Source organism: Gopherus evgoodei, chromosome 1, assembly GCF_007399415.2.
Source record: "Gopherus evgoodei ecotype Sinaloan lineage chromosome 1, rGopEvg1_v1.p, whole genome shotgun sequence".
NCBI lineage: Eukaryota > Metazoa > Chordata > Testudines > Testudinidae > Gopherus > Gopherus evgoodei.
The window spans coordinates 211,495,131-211,516,566 of record NC_044322.1 but is presented as its reverse complement, the minus strand read 5'-3'; the positions used below and the strand labels follow the sequence as shown (position 1 = coordinate 211,516,566).

Below are 21,436 nucleotides of genomic sequence, written 5' to 3'. Positions count from 1 at the left end.
TAGCCTGTCTGAGGAAGTAAATTCATTTTAAGCAAGGAAGGCTGCACACTTCATTGTGATGGGAGCAGCGCTCTCTCAGTCAGTGATAGCTAGCCACCAGCATTTCTTACTGGCTTTGGGGTGTTATATATAGTACAACAGACGACAGAGACACATGGCTGAGACAGATTTCAGTTGCTCAGGTACCAAAGTCCCTGGACTACATAAATAGACTTCTTTTTTCCTTCTCACTGTAGGTAGAGGTGCAATCCTGTTTACTAAGCAGACAAACTGCAGATGATGCTGAAGTCAGGAGCTGAAACCTAGTGCTGTGGAGTTACAAGAGACTGTTATGCAGGCTGGTCTTGTAGCTAAATCACAGGATTTTAATTAGCAGAGGCAGTGTGGTCCAGTTGTTAGATTGGGCCAACATCAGAACTCAGGGGCTCAATTCCTGGCTTCACCATTGATTTGCTTTGTGATTTCCAATCTTGCACTTGGCAGTGCCTCCCTTTCAGCAATTGTCACAGTGACAGTTCTCTGGGATAGTGTGTGCACAGTCCCTCTTTACAGAGTACATTTTAAAAGTGCCATTGGCCTTCACTGCTCCTGTTCAAAGGAACATTAATCACAACAGGACAATAACTGCATTGCTGTCCTTTCACAAGAGTCCTGAACTGGCTGGGATAAACTGGCCAGCAGATCCTGGGAGTCAGCAGCTGTTAGGGGACAGTACACCTGCTCACATACCTACCTCCAGTCTCCCAGCAGAGTGGCATCTCAGTAAATTGCCACTGATGGACCAGAAATGCCAGAAGTGCCCTAAAACATTTGGATGGACTCCTGATGGTAGGTATATTATTAAGTTTGGGAATCTTGTTGAATGACATAATAGAAAAATCATACATGGATAAAGCCCAGTTTTCCACCATAACTATAAGCCACAGTAAAATGTGTTACACACAGCCTATTCCTTTACAATCTCTCATACACCAGTTGCTTGATGTAACAATGGGTAACACTGTTCCTTGCTAAAGCTTTAACAAACCTAAGATCTGATCCTGCAAATACTAAAGCACAGTAGAAACTACTAGTGTTTGCAAGATTGGTTCCACAGTTTCTAGCCTATGGTCCCTTGCATCTACTCCCTTAAAATATGTTACCTTGTATTCAGCTTCCTGAAATCTGTAAAGCTCCTTTCCCTCAGCTGACCACTATTTGGCATGATTTAGCGTCTCTGTGGTTTGACAGCCACACTTATCGTGTCTCATACACATTTCCATGCCATATTAGCCATTTTAAATTGGCAGCAAGACAACTTTAGGACAGCCAGCATTTCAGCAATATTCACTTCCTCAGCAAAGAAGGAAAAAGAATGGGAGTGCTAACCATAAGATCCCTCTGACACAGGAACCAACCATGGCTCCCAACTACAAAAAACACCGTGGAAAACGGTGCAAAGGATTCTGAGATGTGTCCAAGGAAGAACCAGTGATGACACTGAAGGTGGGGTGATGGTTTGAAAGCAGCTGGAAGCCTATTAAACATATCAGAAGCTCTAGAAGAAACAAACAATCCCAGCTGACCAAGTAATAAACAGATTGAAAAGACAACTTAGGACAGAAGCATAATTTTATTTGTTTATTTAAAAAATGACAAATTTAACACGCTATTTTTAAAAAAGGATAAAATATCAAGATACTGAAAATAAAACCACAAAGGAGGCATCACAGGGATAGTCAGTATAAAATGCCTTTACAGTTTAAATGCTTGGCAAATCTGTACCATTCGTGTAAATCAAACAGCACTTGATACAGTCTCCAAACACAAAATCCTTTTATCACTTTGTTTTACCATAGCACTGGATAAGAAAACACAAGGATTAAAAAAAAGTAATACTTTTAAATTGAAAGGTAACATTACAAATACGATATTGCTATAGGCACTTGTAAAAATGGTTTTCTTTGACAGATAGTGCAGTGCCATGCTAAATATCAGTATTGAGAACTCTGCATAATTCCTTTTCATATTATACAAACCTTTTGGTGTTAGTGAAATTAAAACTAGCTATGCTGGTTCCCTGGTACTGCCTGGCTGACTGCCCAATCTATTGTGAACTCAGGCTGTAACATCGGGGCTTAGACGGGTTAAGGGACAGGCAATAACAGTATACTGTACTGAAAGTATTCTCTGGGTAGCTCAGAGTACTCTACCAGTTCAGTTTCTTCAGTGGGGTTCATTACACTGAAAATGAGTCAAGACTTTCAAATTTGGGTGCTTCAAGTTACATCTGTCCTTGAGGTGCTGAGCATCCACAGCTTCCATTGAAACCAACAGGCACTATAAGCACGCTCAGCACTTTTGAGAATCAAGTTATTTGTTAGATGCTTATCCTGAAATCTCCTATTTGAAAATTCTGACAGATGGGAGTGGAGGGTGGGGCATGTGGAAGAGGGGAACAGGCAAGGACAGGCCTGTCTTTTCACAGAGGACTGAAGTCCCTGATCACTGAAAACAGGAGACTGAAAACCAGACAGTCTTTCAAATGAGCATCACCCAGAGATCTGTATTCTCCTTTCCAGAGCTCATCTCCCATTTTGCTCCCCATCAGAAAGCAGCCTATCTACATCTCCGGTTACAACGAACACCATCAGGTGTCCACTCCAGGGCTCCTAACTGTGTTGGAAAAGAATCTCAGACATGACTTGGCCAAAATACATGGTTGAATCTAAGCAACATAGTTCAGTCTGAGCAAGCTTGGGCACAGACTCTATTGAGAGGTTTAGCTAGAGACCTGTAAGAAGACTGAGGAGGATAGGGAGCAAGTATAGTATCTGCTCACGTGGTTGTTTAGAAATAAAAATCCCTGTGCACTGCAGTCACCTGCAATGGATTAATGAAAACCTCATTGTGTCTGGTGCTACAGCCCAACCCTGCTCAGGCACCATGTCCACAAGCAACTGCATCTACAGCCTGTCTCAGCATCCAACGCACAGACCCTCAGTGTCACTTAGATTATTACTCTCCTGTTCTGTAACACTGAGGAGCAAGACCTGATCAGACCACAGAGCAGCCAAGTCCTCCGTGAGGAGGGAACTGGACTGCGCCAGAATCTGTTCCTTGACCTTCTATAAAAAGAATAAACCTCAGGCGAAAGGAGGCTGCTGGGCTAAAGCAGCAGCAGGTGAGGGCCCCCCTGATGTGGAGCTTCACCTTGCAAGCTTTCTCTCCTGATTCAAAAATATCTACATGCTCCACCACCCACCTTTGCTCCCTCCCCTTTTGGTACACCCAGCTAGTTTTAGCCCCCATCGTGTGGGATGCCCAAGATCAGCAGTTCCTTCTGCCAGGGAGCAGTTCTAAGCCCCAAGCCCCTGCATGACAGACTATAGGGAAGGGAGAGATGCAGTTCAGTCTTTTGTTTCACTAGGGAATCTCCTGTTAAAATTCACCTTTAAAAGCTGTCGGGGCGGGAAAAGGGTTAATCAAACATATCCTCAAACATACGCTGCCCCATGGCTATATAAAGCTCCTTCTCCTCTGGGGTCATTTGGGCCACCAGCTCAGGCCGCTGGCTCACTTGACTGTAAGAGAACGGACGTCCGGCCACCATGACAGTGGGGTCCTCTGCCACCACTTCAAACTCCTCCTCATCCTCTTCATCCTCGAGCCCATAGAGCGTAGCTGTGGCAGCAGGCAGGCGGGGTGGGGATTCCTCCTCTGATTCACTGGTATCGCTCTCAGAGTCGCTGGCATTGCCGCTGGCTAAGGGAGCGGCCCCCCCCCCACCAGCTGCAGAGACAGAGGGGGTTTTCTTCTCATGGATAAGTAGGGCACGCATCACCTCCTCATTATCGTCCAGAGTCGCGCGGCCCTCCCCACGTTCCTGAAACGCATCCATATCTTGACCACCTGCAAGAAAGCATAAAGGAATGGCAGGCAAGTCATCATATCGATACATCATGCTGGCCATTAAGGAAGGAGCATGATGCGCTGGTTAGGGCAGCCTGCTACTGGGGGTCAGAACTCCTTAGATCTAGTCCCATCCTGTCACTGACTGTATGGCTTGGAGCAAGCTGTTTCCCTTCTCCACTGCTTCCTCCCTGCCCATCTTAAAGTCGAGATAGTTATACTTGCTCAGCAGACCTCAGAGCAGTGCGAGGCTTAACACGTGCTAACTGCTGACAGACTATGTGAAAGGTCTATAGCCATAGTGGTTCTCAACCCATGGGGCACAATGGGGGACACTCTGCTTGCAAGAGAATGGCAAGTTGTTCTGTATCAGAGAATGCAGCAAGAACAGGTCAATTCCAACCCTACCTATCATCTCTTACTCACCTCTGATCGACCCATAATGCCAGCCTCCATCATCTGAGCGTTCATTTTCAAACAAGCCCCTTTGTGCTATCTCCCAGGCTGCCCCACATGCTTGGAAGCAGCGGCTCCCCATACACATCCACAAAGCTACCTTATTATCCACCTTCAGATCCTCTCTCAAAACTGTCCTTGCTGTGATGCCTACAAAAACCTGACAACAGTTAGGCTGCTAGTGTGCTGAGGCTGCTCCCTACCTACTATGCTGATGACTTGTACTCCCCTCTGTCTGTAGCCATCTGCTGTCTCTTGTCTTATATTTAGGTTGTAAACTCCCTGGGACAGGGACTGCCATGTTGTTCTGTGCTTGTACAGTGCCTAGCACACTAGGCCTTGGTGCCATCATAATATAAATAAAGGTATTTGGAAGAGGATCTTAAGAGAGGTATCAGAAGAGGAAGGCAGCCAAGCAGGAACCTTTGGGACCCCGAAACAAAAATGCAAGTCATTTAAGGAAGTTCAATAATTACCTGGCTCTTGGCTTCACCTTCCCCAGCAGCACCCAGTGTGGTGCATCATTTCCTTATTTCAGGTTGAACCTCTCTAATCTGGCACTTCTTGGTCCAGCAACATCCATGGTTCAACATAGGCACCAGCTCTGTGGGTGCTCCGGGGCTGGAGCACCCATGGGGAAAAATTAATGGGTGCGGAGTATCCATGGGCATCAAGCTCCCCCCTCTGCCCCTCTTGTGCACTGGTGGCCCCGCGCTTACCAACTCCTTCTCCTCTCTCTCAGAGCTTCTGGAGCAAAATAGCTCATTTGTGGCCTTCAAGCTCCGGGAGGGAGGAGGAGGACCTGGGGTCGGTGGCTGGGAACAGGGGCCAGCACTGGAGACCCTGGGTGGGGGGCCGGCAGCCTTAACCCCGGGTGGCAGTGGGGCCCCTCGGTGGGGGTCCCGCTGGGCACAAAGCCTGGGGGTGCTGCAGCACCCCTCACATCCCTACTTCCCACGCCTCTGGAGACTCGCTGGCATTCTGCATTGAACTCCCATGGTTTGGCAAATTCTCTGGTTCGGCAACAGTTAGGTCCCGAGGGTGCCGGACTAGAGAGGTTCAACTTATACTGTTTCTCCCCATCCTCCTTACATTTAACTCTCAATACGAGTGGTCCCAGGAATGTTCTGACTTCTCTCTCCACTTTGGGACACGTACCCAAAGAAGGTTGAGAGCCATTCTTTTAGGAAGGCAAGTGATTTGTCATCAGCAACCAGGCCCTCCCTCTTCTCATTCTGGTTTAGACCCTCAGAGAAGGTTTACTGCGTAAACGCTTCACATTTTGCCTCAATATGAAAGATAACCATTTTTGTCCAGACTGTGGGGCCACAGGAAAGCTCACTAGAAAGTAATTTGCAGGCTCTTGAAGCTGGGCTTCCAAATACCAATGCTGTGTGGCTAGAAAGCCAGCTGACCCGGAAAGGATTCAGACAAAGAACAGCAGTTACAAGAAGTCTCAGTGCACGGAAGATGGCTATGGCAGGGCTAGCATCTAGACCTAGAGATATCTGGCAAGCCACTTCCCAATCGCATCTTTGCACAGACAGTAGTAGTGCATTAAGGGAGGTGCCATGGCAGGCAGCACAAAGGACCCTGGAATGTATCTGAGTTCCAAAGGCATAGTTACAAACCAATGAGCAAGAAGAAGGGTCCCGTTAGGGGAATGAGGAACAGGTGGGCAGAAACTCCATTTTTGGAGAACAGTATCTCAGGACTGGTCTGTTAGTGAGCGAGCACTATGATCCCAGTACTACTCTGGCAGTACCTCTTTTAACACAGTACACCCTATGGGGCCCATAAACTATACCCATCTTGGCTCCACGGAAACATTTTGATCACTAAGTAGAGAAAAGCAGAGGCAGTTTTCCTTTGAGAGGTTTTTTAAATAATAAATATCAATGTTTAGCTTCTGGCCTTTAATTTACATAAAATATAAACACAGAAACAAGGAGGAGTGTCTTGGAACCTTAAAATTGCACCTCTCGTGCAGGAAGAGAAAGTTTATTACAGGAACTTGGTATTATCAATAAAATTAATCCTGCATCGGAGGTGGAATCTTAAAGCCCCTTGACTGCATATGCAACGCAACATGCAAAGGGTGTATGAAAGGGCTGCTATTTTTCAAGCCAATTTCCAATTTGTGGCCTGGGCTCTCTTTCAGTCTGGGACTTGCTCCCTAGCTTTACTTCACTTGTAGGGGATTATAGTGCCCCAGGTGAAAGATGGACAAGACAGACAGACACATGCATGCATTGCAGTAGTGTCTTCTGTATTGGGAAAGGGCTGCATTTTTGTTAAGTTATATTTGCTGTACAACCACTGGAAGAATATGCTAGTGTTTAAGTACGCAGGGTGTCTACAGTTCAAGAATTCGAGAACAGAATTCTATTAAAATAAGTCTTTCTGTGCTTTTCTGCGTAAAGCTCTTATCAGATTCTTGTGTTTCGTGAGAGCACTGTGAGTCCACCCAACACTAATAAACCTGCAGGCAGACTGAAAAAATGCAGAAGAATGGATTTTAAGAGCCTTATGTAAAAATAAGGGATAAAAACTAGGACAGATTCCCCATGGCAAATTTTCTCTACTGCACCGAAAGACTCTGCATGTGAATGATCACTTGAGTTGAGCTGACTGGATTCCACCCTCACACATTAATGCCACTTGCTCTCCCTTTCCTGAAGTGATGGAGCCTTGACCTTTAGTCCAGTTTCATCTATCCAGGTTCCAATACCATGACCAGCACCATAACTCCCAATTGTCCTATAAGTTGCCTTAAAAATGAAACAGAAGAGGGTGTTTCATCTTTCCCCATAGGGAGGAGCAAACTGATGAAGTTTTTGGTCATTCCCAGGAGCTAAGACTAGGTTGGAACTCAGACCCACAAGAGAGGAAAGTCCTGTCTTCTCCACTGATGCATCCTTCAACTGTATGACTGTTCCTTGGTTTTATGGAATGCTGCTGTCAAAAGGTGGTTCATTGTGATGATAAGAGGGGGTGGGTCTCAGGAATTTAAGGCCAGCCTCATGGTGGGCTTTGAGTATCGAGACCAGCCGTTCTCAGACTGTGGGTTGGGACCCCAAAGTGGATCGTGACCTCATTTTAATGGGGTCACCAGGGCTGGCTTAGACTTGCTGGAGCCCAGCTCAAAAGCCTGAGCCTCACCACCCAGGGCCGAAGTCCAAGTCCAAGCCCCAGCCCCACCAGCCAGGGTCGAAGCCAAAGCCTGAGGGCTTTGGGTTTGGCCCCTGCTGGGGCAGATGAGCTTGGGCAGGCTCAGGCTTCAGTGCCCCCCTTCTGGAATCATGTAGTAATTTTTGTTGTCGGAAGGGGGATACAGTGCAACAAAGCTTGAGAACCCCTGAACTAGTCTATTCAGTGTGGAGCTAGGGCAAAGATCAGAGCACTAGAGAAATGTGTTCAGGGTGAGCTGCTGCATCCTGTACCAGAGGAAAATTTTCTGGGATGTGTGGTTTCATTCCAATGTATAATGAATTACATTAATGAAGCCACAAGGTCACAAGTCTCACTGGGGAGACAAGGGGGGGCGACGGATGGATGACAATCTTCTAGGCAGCTGAAAATGGATTAAGGTTTTTTTTTTGCAATCAACACCACTGAGGAGTGCAGGTAGAGCACGTACATTCTTCAGAGTTGGGGCTGACAGGCTTTGTTACTAGGAGTCCCAGATGTTCCTGGTACATTTTTGCCTGGTATGAAAGACAGACGTCAGATTCACAGGTGGTGGCCCTGACTGCTGTTCGTGTTCCCAAGACTTGGCAAACAGGCAAAATTCTTGGAAGGAGGGGATTGTGTCTGCAGTTTCATGCTCAGGTTAATGTTTCTAGTATCCTAAGAAGTCATTCTAGAGACGAGATCTTCTTTGTGAAAAAACACAATAGGCCCTCTCAGTGAGAAGTGATGTACTCTAGGAGATTAACCAGCAGTAGCCCAAGTTTACTGAATGATTTACAGCCCAGAAGGGTTCTATGAATCATGACCTTATGAAACTTCTTTGTGCTGGACTTTAGCATCTAACGTTTTCTGCCGATGCCCAAGTTTCTTCCTTCCTTCTTTTTCTGTCACACGTCATTCAAGAACCATGGAAATCTGTGTGGGTGGTGGGTGGTTTGTGGTGGCAGAAGGCACTCTGGTGCCAGACTGTGGATAGCAACATTCAGGGTATGGTTTTAGTTAATACGCTTTGTATAGGGTAAACAAAGTAATGTACCAGAGAATAAAAGGGAGCGTGCCCTACCAGCCATCAGTTAATAAGGCAGAAATGCACTCCCTGACCATAATCACCTCAAGCTCTGGTTTTGTCAGCTATCTGCCTGAACAGGGTTAGTCCACCATCCACACCTCCATTCCCCTAAAAAATCTCCTGCTGTTCTGTTCCATTCCTGGGGGTTTCTTCACAGGAAAAGGAAGATTTTAGTGTTTTGGATTTAATTAAAACAGAAACATCAGAGAGATTCAATGCCTCACTTTTTACCACATCCTATATGTCAGAAACTAGCACATTGCAGTAAGATTCCAGTAGCTCTATACAGGCAGAACTAGAACGAGATTCTCTTCAGAAATTTTTTTTTTTAAAGTCTCTGCTGATAGCCACTCTCACTGCATTTTGTCCTTCTTTGTGCTGGGTTTGTTGTTTCTGAAAATAAACACTTTGCTTTTTGGATCTTGGTTACATTTCGCCATCTTCTGAGACGCTGCCTGTTTCATTTGGTGTTGCTCACAAAGCTCAAATGGTTGTATATTTCAGTTGAATCACCCTGTTAAAAATCTAAACTGGTCTCCATTTATTACTTTTTTGTTTTGGGCTTTGAATAAGCTTTTCAAAGCAGGGACTGTCTGCTACTCTGTTTGCACAATGCCCAGCACGATGGGCCCACCATCTTGACTGTGGCCTTTTGCGGATATGACAGACAATAATAAAAGCAAAAACTAAGGAAAAAGACTGTTGATGGCTGATAGTCATAGGAGGAAGCAATAATGAGCAACCCAGTATGGTAACTGATTCTCCTAATGTACTCATACCTCCTCTTCCCCACACTCTCAAGATGCGGTTCTGATACACTGTTCTCTGCATACAATAGTTGTCTTGAAAATCAACAGATAACTGATTACAGAAAGGGAGAGTGGAGATGTGAACATGGCATATCCACTAGTAACCGATTTGGTGAGTCTTATGCTCAGCACACATACAATTTGAGTTTCATTTTCCATCCATGCCCAGTTGGTAACAAGCTTTCCTGAAGAAGCGGAAAAATCTTTCATCCAAAACCAAACAAGTCATAATGAGCTAGAACATCTGCCTTTTACGCTCCCGGAAAAGATAACAAACAATTAACATTTTAGTAACACAATCACACCACTGTGGGCAATTCAGCTTTACTGACATGAGTTTCAGTGTTGTGCCTAGTAAATCTTGTTCTCTTACACTTGCCCGGTTTTGCATGGCAGATGAAAGATATAACAGCATTATCAGGTTAGTGCTAAGATGCTGGGAGCAGCAGCTATACATAGAAAGGGGCAAAAATGTTCTCCCCACTCTAAGAATTATGCAGCACTTCTCCCCTTTTAGCTTTTCTTACCTTCTTTGATCTCATCCGGGTCATAAGCCCCCTGCACTGTGCTTTCCCGTAGCCAAATTGGCCTCTCTCTGGTTGGTTTCCCTTCATTTGTTGACCGATTAAGATCCTCCTGGTCTTCCATGCTGATGACGACATTCTGGGTGTACAAGTCCTCGTATGACGGCCCTTTTGTAGTCCACGCTTCCCGGTGGTATCCACCTGCTAGGCCAGCTGCCCCTGCAGCAGCAGCAGCAGCACGTTCTTTGCTATGTAGAAGTCAAAGGGATAAAAAAAAGATACCACTCAGAATTAGTCCTTTCCTGTATAACAGACGTTTCTTGTTGTGATTTTCAAAAGAGCCCAGGGAATTTAGCCACATGCCTCCTGTTAAGAGGAGAATCTCCTTGGAGAATCTCAAACCCCATTTCTTAACCGTGTTGCCAAGAATTTCTAGACCAACTCTTTGATTGAGGAATGTCGGGATCAAAATACTAGACAATCTCAACTACACACTGTGATATGCAGGACAGATACTAGAAGGCATGAAGGTTGTTAAGCTCTATGAACATAATTATGTAGGAACAACAGCCAACCTGGCTATATATATGAATATTCTGAAATGAAAGTCACATTGATACATAACATGGCCCTTACCAGTAGCTAGCTGGAAAAGTATTTATTTGCTGTTACACCACAGTCTTGTATTAAATAAATTAAAACACCAAGGTTTAACCAAGTGGGTTGACCGGATTGGAGTCTCATAATGCTCAGATATGGGGATTCTTATTCATAGTGCTTACGAGCGATTATACAAATTCATGTCGGAAAACTAAGTTGAAATCTCAGCTCTGATCACAAGTGATAGTGAACTTACAAGAACTACCTGGTGAAGTTCTATGGCCTGAGTTATACAGGAGGTTAGGTTAGATTAGATTATTTTAGTCAGAGGCTTGGGGGAAGGGAGAAAGGTTTCACAGGTCAGCAATAGAGTGGGGGCAATCACTGAGATTTGGTGGAGGCTCTTGTTCTAACCCTGAGTAATGTGGGGGAGGGGGAGGGCGGGGGCTGAAAGTCAGCATTGATGGTTACTGGGCAGAACTGGGTGAATTTCCAGGGCTGGAATAGCAAGGGGCTGCTCATCAGAATTTAGCACCAACTTATTTTTTCAGTTGATCCATAGCCAAATCAGTGTCATCCAGGTTCTTGTCTGGGCCAGGAAAATGCATTACTTGGATCTGAATAAAGAGAACATAGATCTGAATGTCCTCTGCCACTGATGGCAATGAGCCCAAATTACCTTTGCTATCTGGTCTCATGCTCTTACGTGCATAGTTAGCAGGAAAGGCCACAGAAAGAATCTTCTCATTTTCCACTTGAGGGAAATCCAGGGTGAATGAACTACTAGGCTAATGTCGCTCAAAGGAATCAACAGATTCAATGGAGAATGCACCCATCCACCCTTAGTAGATCTTGCAAACATTTTGAACACTTTATATAGTAAATGATATCAAAGGCTGCTGACAGGTAATAAATATGCATGGACACCATCCTCCCTTTGTATAGGACATGATCAACCAAGCATGCTAATGCTGTCTCTGTACCATCCCCGGGGTTGAATCTATACTGCTAGAAGATCCAGGTGAACCTCGAGGTGTTCTGCCATGATCATCTCAATAAGGTTCCCCAAAGAGGGAAAGTTTGAGAGAGGGTGGTAATTGGGGAGGTAACTGATATCAAATGTTTGTTTATTAAGCAAGTGTTTACCCACTGCTTGTTATCCTAATCCTATTCTATTCTATTTTGATGTTTTAAGGTTGGTCTTGGGAAATTACATACACATGCCATCATTTTACTTGCTTCGGTAGAAAATAATTGTGCATTCAAATCTCTGCCAGGAGCAAGAAATATTTAACCTTTCAACAGTTCCAGGAACTACTAACCATATACACACAATATTTTTTGTATGTTTACATCTTATACAACATACACACATTCACAAAATCCAGAGAAGCCCGGGGGTGGGGGGGACAAGTGGGGCAATTTGCCCCAGGCCCCACAGGGGCCCCCACGAGAGTTTTTCAGAGCCCCTGGAGTGCGGTCCTTCACTCGCTCTGGGGGCCCCGGAAAACTCTCGTGGCGCCCGGGCCCCTGGAGCTTCTTCCGCTCCGGGACTTCGGTGGCGGGAGGTCCTTCCACCCCGGGACAGCTGCAGCGGCACAGCAGCCAGCAAACAGAGCTGTAAACAGGGGAGTTTACAGGGGGAGGCTGTGGGGGAGACTAAGAGACCTAGGCAGAGGAACTGACAGGCTAGTTAAGGGAGTGGGTGGTGGTTTGCCAGTGTTCTGGTGCCTGTTGGGGGTTTGTTTTGTTTTTGTGTTTCTTGGACTACCAGGTTTTAGGTGGGAAGGCTATGACCGATACAGAGGCAGCAGTGAAAGACACAATGAGGATGACTGGATGTGGAAGCTGTGGCATGTACATGATCCTGGAGGGGGTACCTGAAAAGAGTTATGTCTGCATGAAGTGCCGCCTGACAGAGCTGATGGCAGAAATGATCCGAGGACTGGAGATGCAAGTGGAAACTCTGGTCGAGTTTAGAAACGGGTTCGAGCAGATGATGGAGCAAAGACATGAGGCGGCTGATGGGATAAGCTCAGACTTGCAGATGGAAGCAGGACCAAAGATTTCTGAGGAGAGACTGCTGGGTGAGGAAAGTGGACGGTGGAAGCATGTGACTAAGAGAACCAGGCAGAGGAAAAGACGGGCCAGTGAAGGAGAAATAGAACTCAGGAACAGGTTTGCAGAGTTGGAAAATGAAGAAGGGGCACAGCAGGTGGTTGCTGAAGGAGAGAGGGCAAGGAAAAAGAGAAGAGCTGCTAGTCCTACAGGAAGAGGGGAGGAGTCAATGGAGGCAACACCAAATATGAGCCCCAGGAGGATTGCAAGGGTGAACACGAATCGAGAGGACTTGCAGCCAGTGGGTGCAGGGGATAGACTGGAGAATCACATTGTCACCAGGAAAAGGCAGGTCTATGTGATTGGAGACTCCTTACTGAGAAGAATAGACAGGCCTGTAACTAGAGCTGATCCAGAGAACAGAAGGGTGTGCTGTCTGCCGGGTGCTAAGATACGGGATGTGGACCTGAGGCTGAAAAGGATCCTAATGGGAGCGGGAAAGAATCCGTTGATTGTCCTTCATGTGGGAACGAATGATACGGCTAGATTCTCGCTGGAACGTATCAAAGGAGACTATGCTAGACTGGGGAAGACGCTTAAGGAAATCAAGGCTCAGGTGATCTTCAGTGGGATTCTGCCGGTTCCTAGAGAAGGGCAACAAAGGTGTGACAAGATTAGGGTGATCAACAGATGGCTCAGGCAGTGGTGCTATAAGGAGGGCTTTGGGATGTACGGCCACTGGGAAGCACTTATGGACAGAAGACTGTTCTCTTGGGGTGGACTTCACCTGAATAAGGAGGGAAAGAGACTTCTAGGATGGAGGCTCGCACAACTGATTAAGAGAGCTTTAAACTAGGAATTTGGGAGAGATGATTGGGAGATGTCCAGGTGATCTCCAAGCCGGAATTTAACATTGAGAAGGAAGAAAACAAAGTAAGAGGGGATACAGCCGTGGACAGAAGAATTGACATGAGGAGGAAGGTTAGTGTAGATACCAGTCTAACAGGTGATGCTAGTGGTAGATTGTCTGTGTCTAACCAGGTAAAGAATGTCACTGAAGCCAAATGGCAAAAATTAAAATGTCTTTACACTAATGCGAGGAGCCCAGGTAACAAAATGGAGGAACGAAAGCTACTGGTGCAGGAAGTGAAACCGGATATTATAGGGATAACAGAAACGTGGTGGAATAGTAGTCATGACTGGAGTACAGGTATTGAAGGCTATGTGCCATTTAGGAAAGACAGAAATAAAGGCAAAGATGGTGGAGTAGCATTGTATATCAATGATGAGGTTAACTGTAAAGAAATAAGAAGTGATGGAATGGATAAGACAGAGTCTATCTGGGCAAAAATCACACTGGGAAAGAACGCTACTAGAGCCTCCTCTGAGATAGTGCTTGGGGTGTGCTACAGACCGCCGGGATCTGACTTTGATATGGATAGAGACCTCTTCAATGTTTTTAATGAAGTAAACACTAATGGGAATTGTGTGATCATGGGAGATTTTAACTTCCCAGATATAGACTGGAGGACAAGTGCTAGTAAGAATAATAGGGCTCAGATTTTTCTGGATGTGATAGCTGATGGATTTCTTCACCAAGTAGTTGAAGAACTAACAAGAGGGGATGCCATTTTAGATTTGGTTTTGGTGAGTAGTGAGAACCTCATAGAAGAAATGGTTGTAGGGGACAACCTTGGTTCGAGCAATCATGAGCTAATTCAGTTCAAACTAGATGGAAGGATAAACAAAAATAGATCTGGGACTAGGGTTTTTTATTTCAAAAGGGCTAACTTTAAAGAATTAAGGAAATTAGTTAGGGAAGTGGATTGGACTGAAGAACTTGTGAATCTTAATGCGGAGGAGGCCTGGAATTACTTCAAGTCAAAGCTGCAGAAACTATCAGAAGCCTGCATCCCAAGAAAGGGGAAAAAAAACAGAGGCAGGAGTTGTAGACCAAGCTGGATGAGCAAGCATCTCAGCGAGGTGATTAAGAAAGAGCAGAAAGCCTACAAGGAGTGGAAGATGAGTGGGATTAGCAAGGAAAGCTACCTTAGTGAGGTCAGAACATGTGGGGATAAAGTGAGAAAGGCTAAAAGCCATGCAGAGTTGGATCTTGCAAAGGGAATTAAAACCAATAGTAAAAGGTTCTATAGCCATATAAATAAGAAGAAAACAAAGAAAGAAGTGGGACCGCTAAACACCGAGGATGGAATGGAGGTTGAGGATAACCTAGGCATGGCCCAATATCTAAATAAATACTTTGCCTCAGTCTTTAATAAGGCTAATGAGAAGCCTAGGGGGAATGGAAGGATGACAAATGGGAATGAGGATATGGAGGTGGATATTACCACATCTGAGGTAGAAGGCAAACTTGAACAACTTAATGGGACAAAATCAGAGGGCCCAGATAATCTTCATCCAAGAATATTAAAGGAACTGGCACATGAAATTGCAAGCCCATTAGCAAGAATTTTTAATGAATCGGTAAACTCAGGGATTGTACTGTATGACTGGAGAATTGCTAACATAGTTCCTATCTTTAAGAAAGGGAAAAAAAGTGATCCGAGTAACCATAGGCCTGTTAGTTTGACATCTGTAGTATGTAAGGTCTTGGAAAAATTTTTGAAGGAGAAAGTAGTTAAGGACATTGAGGTCAATGGTAATTGGGACAAATTACAACATGGTTTTACGAAAGGTAGATCGTGCCAAACCAACCTGATCTCCTTCTTTGAGAAGGTGACAGATTATTTAGACAAAGGAAATGCAGTAGATCTAATTTACCTCGATTTCAGTAAGGCATTTGACACGGTTCCACATGGGGAATTATTAGTTAAATTGGAAAAGATGGGGATGAATATGAAAATTGAAAGGTGGATAAGGAACTGGTTAAAGGGGAGACTACAACGGGTCGTACTGAAGGGTGAACTGTCAGACTGGAAGGAGTTTACTAGTGGAGTCCTCAAGGATCAGTTTTGGGACCAATCTTATTTAACCTTTTTATTACTGACCTTGGCACAAAAAGCAGGAATGTGGTAATAAAGTCTGCGGATGGCACAATGCTGGGAGGTATTGCTAACACAGAGAAGGACTGGGATATCATACATGAAGATCTGGATAACCTTGTAAATTGGAGTAATAGTAATAGGATGAAATTTAATATGAAAAGTGCAAGGTCATGCATTTAGGGATTAATAATAAGAATTTTAGTTATAAATTGGGGACACATCAGTTGGAAGCAACAGAGGAGGAGAAGGACCTTGGAGTATTGGTTGATCACAGGATGACTATGAGCCGCCAATGTGATATATCCGTTAAAAAAGCTAATGCAGTTTTAGGATCCATCAGGTGAGGTATTTCCAGCAAAGATAAGGAGGTGTTAGTACCATTATATAAAGCACTGGTGAGACCTCATCTGGAATACTGTGTGTAGTTCTGGCCTCCAATGTTGAAGAAGGATGAATTCAAACTGGAACAGGTTTAGAGACGGGCTACTAGGATGATCTGAGGAATGGAAAACCTGTCTTATGAAAGGAGACTCAAAGAGCTTGGCTTGTTTAGCCTAACCAAAAGAAGGTTGAGGGGGGATATGCTTGCTGTTTATAAATATATCAGAGGGATTAATATTAGGGAGGGAGAGGAATTATTTACGCTTAGTACCAATGTAGACACAAGAACAAATGGATATAAAATGGACACTAGGAAGTTTAGACTTGAAATTAGACAAAGGTTTCTAACCATTAGAAGAGTGAAGTTCTGGAACAGCCTTCCAAGGGGAGTAGTGGGGGCAAAAGACATATCTGGCTTTAAGACTAAGCTTGATAAGTTTATGGAAGGGATGGTATGATGGGATAGCTTAATTTTGGCAACTGATCTTTGATTATCAGCAGGTAAGTATGCCCAGTGGTCTGTGATGGGATGGGATCTGAGTTACTGCAGAGAATTCTTTTCTGAGTGCTGGCTGGTGAGTCTTGCCCACATGCTCCAGGTTTAGCTGATTGGCATATTTGGGGTCAGGAAGGAATTTTCCTCCGGGGCAGATTGGCAGAGGCCCTGGAGGTTTTTCGCCTTCCTCTGCAGCATGGGGCATGGGTCACTTGCTGGTGGATTCCCTGCAGCTTGAGGTCTTCAAACCACAATTTGAAGACTTCAATAACTCAGACATAGGTTAGAGGTTTGTTATAGAAGTGGATGGGTAGGGTTCTGTGGCCTGCTTTGTGCAGGAGGTCAGACTAGATGATCGTATTGGTCCCTTCTGACCCTAAAGTCTATGAGTCTATGAGACCCGCTGCTGAATTACTGCCGAAGCGAGACCCGCCGCCGAAGTGCCAGGTCTTCGGCGGTAATTTGGCGGCAGGGGGGCCCAGCCGCAGGTCTTCGGGGCACTTCAGCGGCGCGTCCTGGAGCAGAAGGACCCCCCGCCGCTGAATTACCACCGAAGTGGGGGCACCCTGCCCCAGAAGACCCTAGGCCCCCTGAATCCTCTGGGCAGCCCTGACAGAATCAATGACTTGTGTTTCTTTCCTATAGTCAGCCTGATCAGGAAAAAAACTTGAATTTCTGAGCAAGCGCGAGAGACTATTTTATGCATGCAGATCATGTATGCAACCACACAGAGATTTTTTCTCTATTTGTATTATTTCAAATACTAGTACTTTTCAGTTTTGAAAGAAAGGCATGTGTTCTGTGAAAAGCACCATTCTCCTTCCCCCACAATAAAAATCAGCAACCGTAGAGCTTCCCTGACAATTTTATGCAATCCACTTTCCTACAGTGCAAAAAAGCTTCCCTCACCAGGACTGCAGCAGTGACATTTAAGTATTCAGCAGGGTCAGGGATTGCCTTGTCAATTCAAAGCCTCCTTTTCCCTGTGAAGTTCCATTTAGTTGTGATATACTTATCCAATGATGTCAAGGACAATTTTTTAAAGTCACAATTCTTAAATAAAAGATACCTATCCCTGTAAACTAGATTAAACCATCTCCTGCAATGTGGTTAATTTACAGCGAGTAATGAGTGATTTAACTCCTTGGTATGCCCCACGATAACCAAAGCCAAGAGGGTTTATGTCTACAATTTTACCCCTGTTAAGTAAATGGCTCCATTTTCTTCTTTGTTTGTACAACAGTATCATCAATTATGCTGTTAGCAGCAACAATGCAGCCCCTTGAGACCATGGGACTGGGGATTTACCTGCTGCTATAAAGAAGCAGTGCCTTTTTGTTCAGTGTCCCTGCTATGGAGAAGTGAATTAAACACCACTGAACAGAGACAGAGGACTAGATGCTCAGCTGCACCAGGGCAGCGCTTGGAACAGAGTTGAAGAGAGAGAGCAACTCCTGTAACGAACTTTCCATCTCCCTTGATTCTAGGGCTGTTTTGTCCCCTAGCTCATGCTAGGGATGCCCTGAACTTGCCTGGCTTCAACAGCTCAGCTGGAGACCAGGGATTAGGCAGTAGTGTGGCTGGCTCCATTGGCTCTACGCTGTTGGTGGGTCATCTTACATGGAAAGACCCCCAGCATAACTGATTAAACTGGCTTTAAGGTTGCACAAAGCATCTTTAGCAGGGCTAGGATATGACTAAAAGAAAAAAATAAGCAGACCTCAGATTATACGTATTTAAATCAAACACAAGTTTTGCATCTCAACTGTTTGTAGAAACTGAAGACAAGACAAGCATAGAAAAACTGAGGCGTTAGAGTCCAACAGATGTGTATGGTAATTTAAGTACATATCTGCGATTTGCATTAATGAAAATTAGGTAACGCTCTCATGCTATTGGGGAGGGATAGCTCAGTGGTTTAAGCATTGGCCTGCTAAACCCAGGCTTGTGAGTTCAATCCTTGAGTGGGCCACTTAGGGATCTGGGGCAAAAATCAGCACTTGGTCCTGCTAGTGAAGGCAGGGGGCTGGACTCGATGACCTTTTAGGGTCCCTTCCAGTTCTATAAGATAGGTATATCTCCATATATTTTTATTATTTATTTTTTTTAACAGCTTCCACTAAAAGGTATATTGACTCATGGCCTTTGGTAGTGTAATTGCAAAAAGTAGGTCATTCAGGAAATCTAGGCTGTTACATTACACAAGGTGCTGGTACTTTAAACCAGAAAAAGTGGAGGGGATATTAAATTCAATCCATTTGGAAAGCCACTGGGGCTGGTTTATGAAAAGCAGGCTCTTACTATGATACCTGCATAGGGAAAATTCATGCTTAGTAGAGGATTTACAAAATATCACTTAAGATTGTCTAGAAAAGTCTAAGTAAATGATTTGACCAGCCTCGCAATGAAGATGCATGACTGATAGATCATTTCCAGTGTAGACAGTGAGTGCTAAAGCTCTCCAGAAGACACACAGAGCTATTTGCTCCTATGTGAACAGGAAATTCAGAAGATTTTTTCTTCAGTAGATGTCAGTTTTACCAATGATTCCAGTATCTCAAGACTCTGTAAAATGGAGTAAATAAATAACCCAGAGGTAGGTGTGGGGGTAGTGGGGGGAGGGGAGATGCAGGAAAGAAGATTTTCTTTTTTTAAATTTCACTGCAGCACTTTTATGCAATTAGTTGCTTTGAATTAATAAGAGTTAATAAATAATTGAATCGCTCTACGTGCTGAAGCTAGTTGTGTTCAAGTAACCATTTAAGAAGCTGCCTATTTATTTTGTATGTCCGTGCAGAGTAATTAATCATTTACAATGTTTGTTTTTTTTTTGAACTATTTAAGAGCCACGTAAGTGGGGGCTGCTGTTATTTAACCAATATTCATGAGGCTGCACCAGGCATTTGCTGTGTTAATTTTCTGGTCACAGAGATAAAATAGCCATGTGGAGGCTTGAAAAAGGCCTGTTTCTCTCATTTGAGGTGGTTATCCCAAATGTGTTAGTCAAACTACAGAAACTGGTTTTAAAGCCAAGTCTAATGATTAAGCCATATTGTTAGGAATAAAGGCGCCAAAAATTGTACTCCTGTATCTGACAATTTGGTCTTGGACTAGTCAGTTTCCCTCTGTATACAACTTAGTTTCTTCATCTGTAAGATGGAGAACATTAGTTAGTTCACATCTGAGTTCCCTGGCTAGAAGGGACTAGACAGGTTAGCCTGCATGTGAAAGAAAGGAACCTGAAAAACCAACAGCATTATATTTGGTGGGAGCGATTACTCCAGTAGTGTAACTTTTTTTTCCCGAGGTGCATAAGTTTTTTTTTTAAATTGAAAATAGGCAGCACACACTAGAATTCACCACAGCTGACAAACCTGACAGCTCACTGCATCTTTCTGCGTTATTTAAACGTCATCTCCTTTTGCATAGTTAGAAATCTTCTGAAGGATGCACTTTGGTTTCCTAAGGCTAGGAAAATATTAATCTTAGAGTTCTTGATTGTTACAGGTCTTTCCCTCTACAGGTGTGTATCAAGTGAGGGAAAATAGGAATAAAAAAGATATACAAAGAAATTATTTGGGTAAGAGTTTTGATATAAGTGGGTTTGAAAATGCAAAGTGTGGACGACCGCTAGTTTAGAGTTTCAAAACCTTCATAGAAGCAGAAGAAAAAAAGGTGAAAGAAAAGATGTTTCCAATGCAAAGAAGACAGTAAAACAGCATGAGGTGGCCAAAGTGTGTCCTGGAGTCCAGAGGCTGCCTACAGAGCTCTGTAAAGTGGTTACAGCTCTTCTTTAAAGCTAAAGATGGTCTTGGAAAACTATGTGGTCTCAGCTTCTTACGCAGCAGCTATGTATAGCCTCCTGTGGGACAAATATTCTTATTAAAAGGCAAGGGCAGCTTCAGTCTGCTTTGTTTTATGAAAAATGGCTGCAGCCCTGGTCTCCCGGCAATTCTAGACTGTAAATTTCTTGAGGCAAAGATTATTTATCAGTATCCTGCATTGCTGACACTGAACAAACAAGTTACCAAGATCTGGCCAACAATATGGTTAAGGCAGATCAACATGTAATATGAAAGCTGTGTGGCTGAAGAGGACTTTGTGCCCATACCCACCTCTGTTTCAGTGCAGGAATCTCTGTGGGTTCTGGCTCAAGGATTTCGTAGGCCAAATTAACATCCTCTGTGTCTCGTAGCAATCCGTAGATGGGCTCAATCTGCTCGTTAAACCTTGCCACAAGAGTCCGTGCATCCTTTTTGGGCATCGCCGACTCATCCTCTTCCACTTCATTCTGACAGAACGTACAGCGGAAGGTTCCTAAACAGAAAAAAGGTTGCTAAGCACTAGGAGAAAGTCAAAAGACCCACATCTTTATGCAGCACTTAAAGAGAAGTATTTTGCTGTTCTCTTAGATTGCAACTAAATAGCTTTTCTCCTTGGGACAGCTTTCTTCCCACACATAATATACCTGATTATTATTTTAACCAGATAAAGTGAGACTTTCGAAGCCATCCAGTGATGCAGAAAACTGGTTAGGGTTTCTCTGCAAAGCCTCTCTCTCTGCAAAGCCCTAAAGGAAGGCAAGTTGCACCATTCAGACATATCCTAGCATGACACATTCTTTTCCTTACCACACATTTTAATGGCACTGAAATATCAGTTTCAAGATGTATTTTGGGATGGTCAGATTTAGGGGCTTGCAGTGTCTGAAGAACTTGCCTTCATCCCTCTCTAAAATAACCTTGGTGGGAGGGGCGATCACTCAATTTCATTCCATACTGCTACTAAAAACAGTGTTTTTAATGCTCACATCCTACTAAAAGAATAACCCACTCCCTCTCTCTTTCAGTTGGTAGTAATTTTCTCCAACAATTTCTTTGAGTCAGACATTTTCCATGCTTGGTCTCCAAACAAAGACAATTTTTCTTTATCTTTTTAAAAATCTGTTCTGTTAG

The 21,436-nt window shown here is 44.2% G+C and overlaps 1 protein-coding gene across 3 annotated transcripts in view; it reads right to left on the bottom strand.

Annotated features, from left to right (window-relative positions):
* Positions 1–1,603: 1,603 nt before the first annotated feature.
* The window catches only part of GTF2E1 (general transcription factor IIE subunit 1), a 115,224-nt gene continuing 95,391 nt past the window's right edge, over positions 1,604–21,436 (bottom strand). For all 3 annotated transcript variants that reach the window (XM_030534258.1, XM_030534268.1, XM_030534276.1), the window contains exons 3-5: positions 20,597–20,798; positions 9,945–10,189; positions 1,604–3,891 (exon numbers count right to left, since the gene is read on the bottom strand). In XM_030534258.1, coding sequence (XP_030390118.1) covers positions 3,461–3,891; positions 9,945–10,189; positions 20,597–20,798 — 878 coding nt within the window. In that variant the 3' untranslated portion in view covers positions 1,604–3,460. The remainder of the gene's footprint in view (positions 3,892–9,944; positions 10,190–20,596; positions 20,799–21,436) is intronic.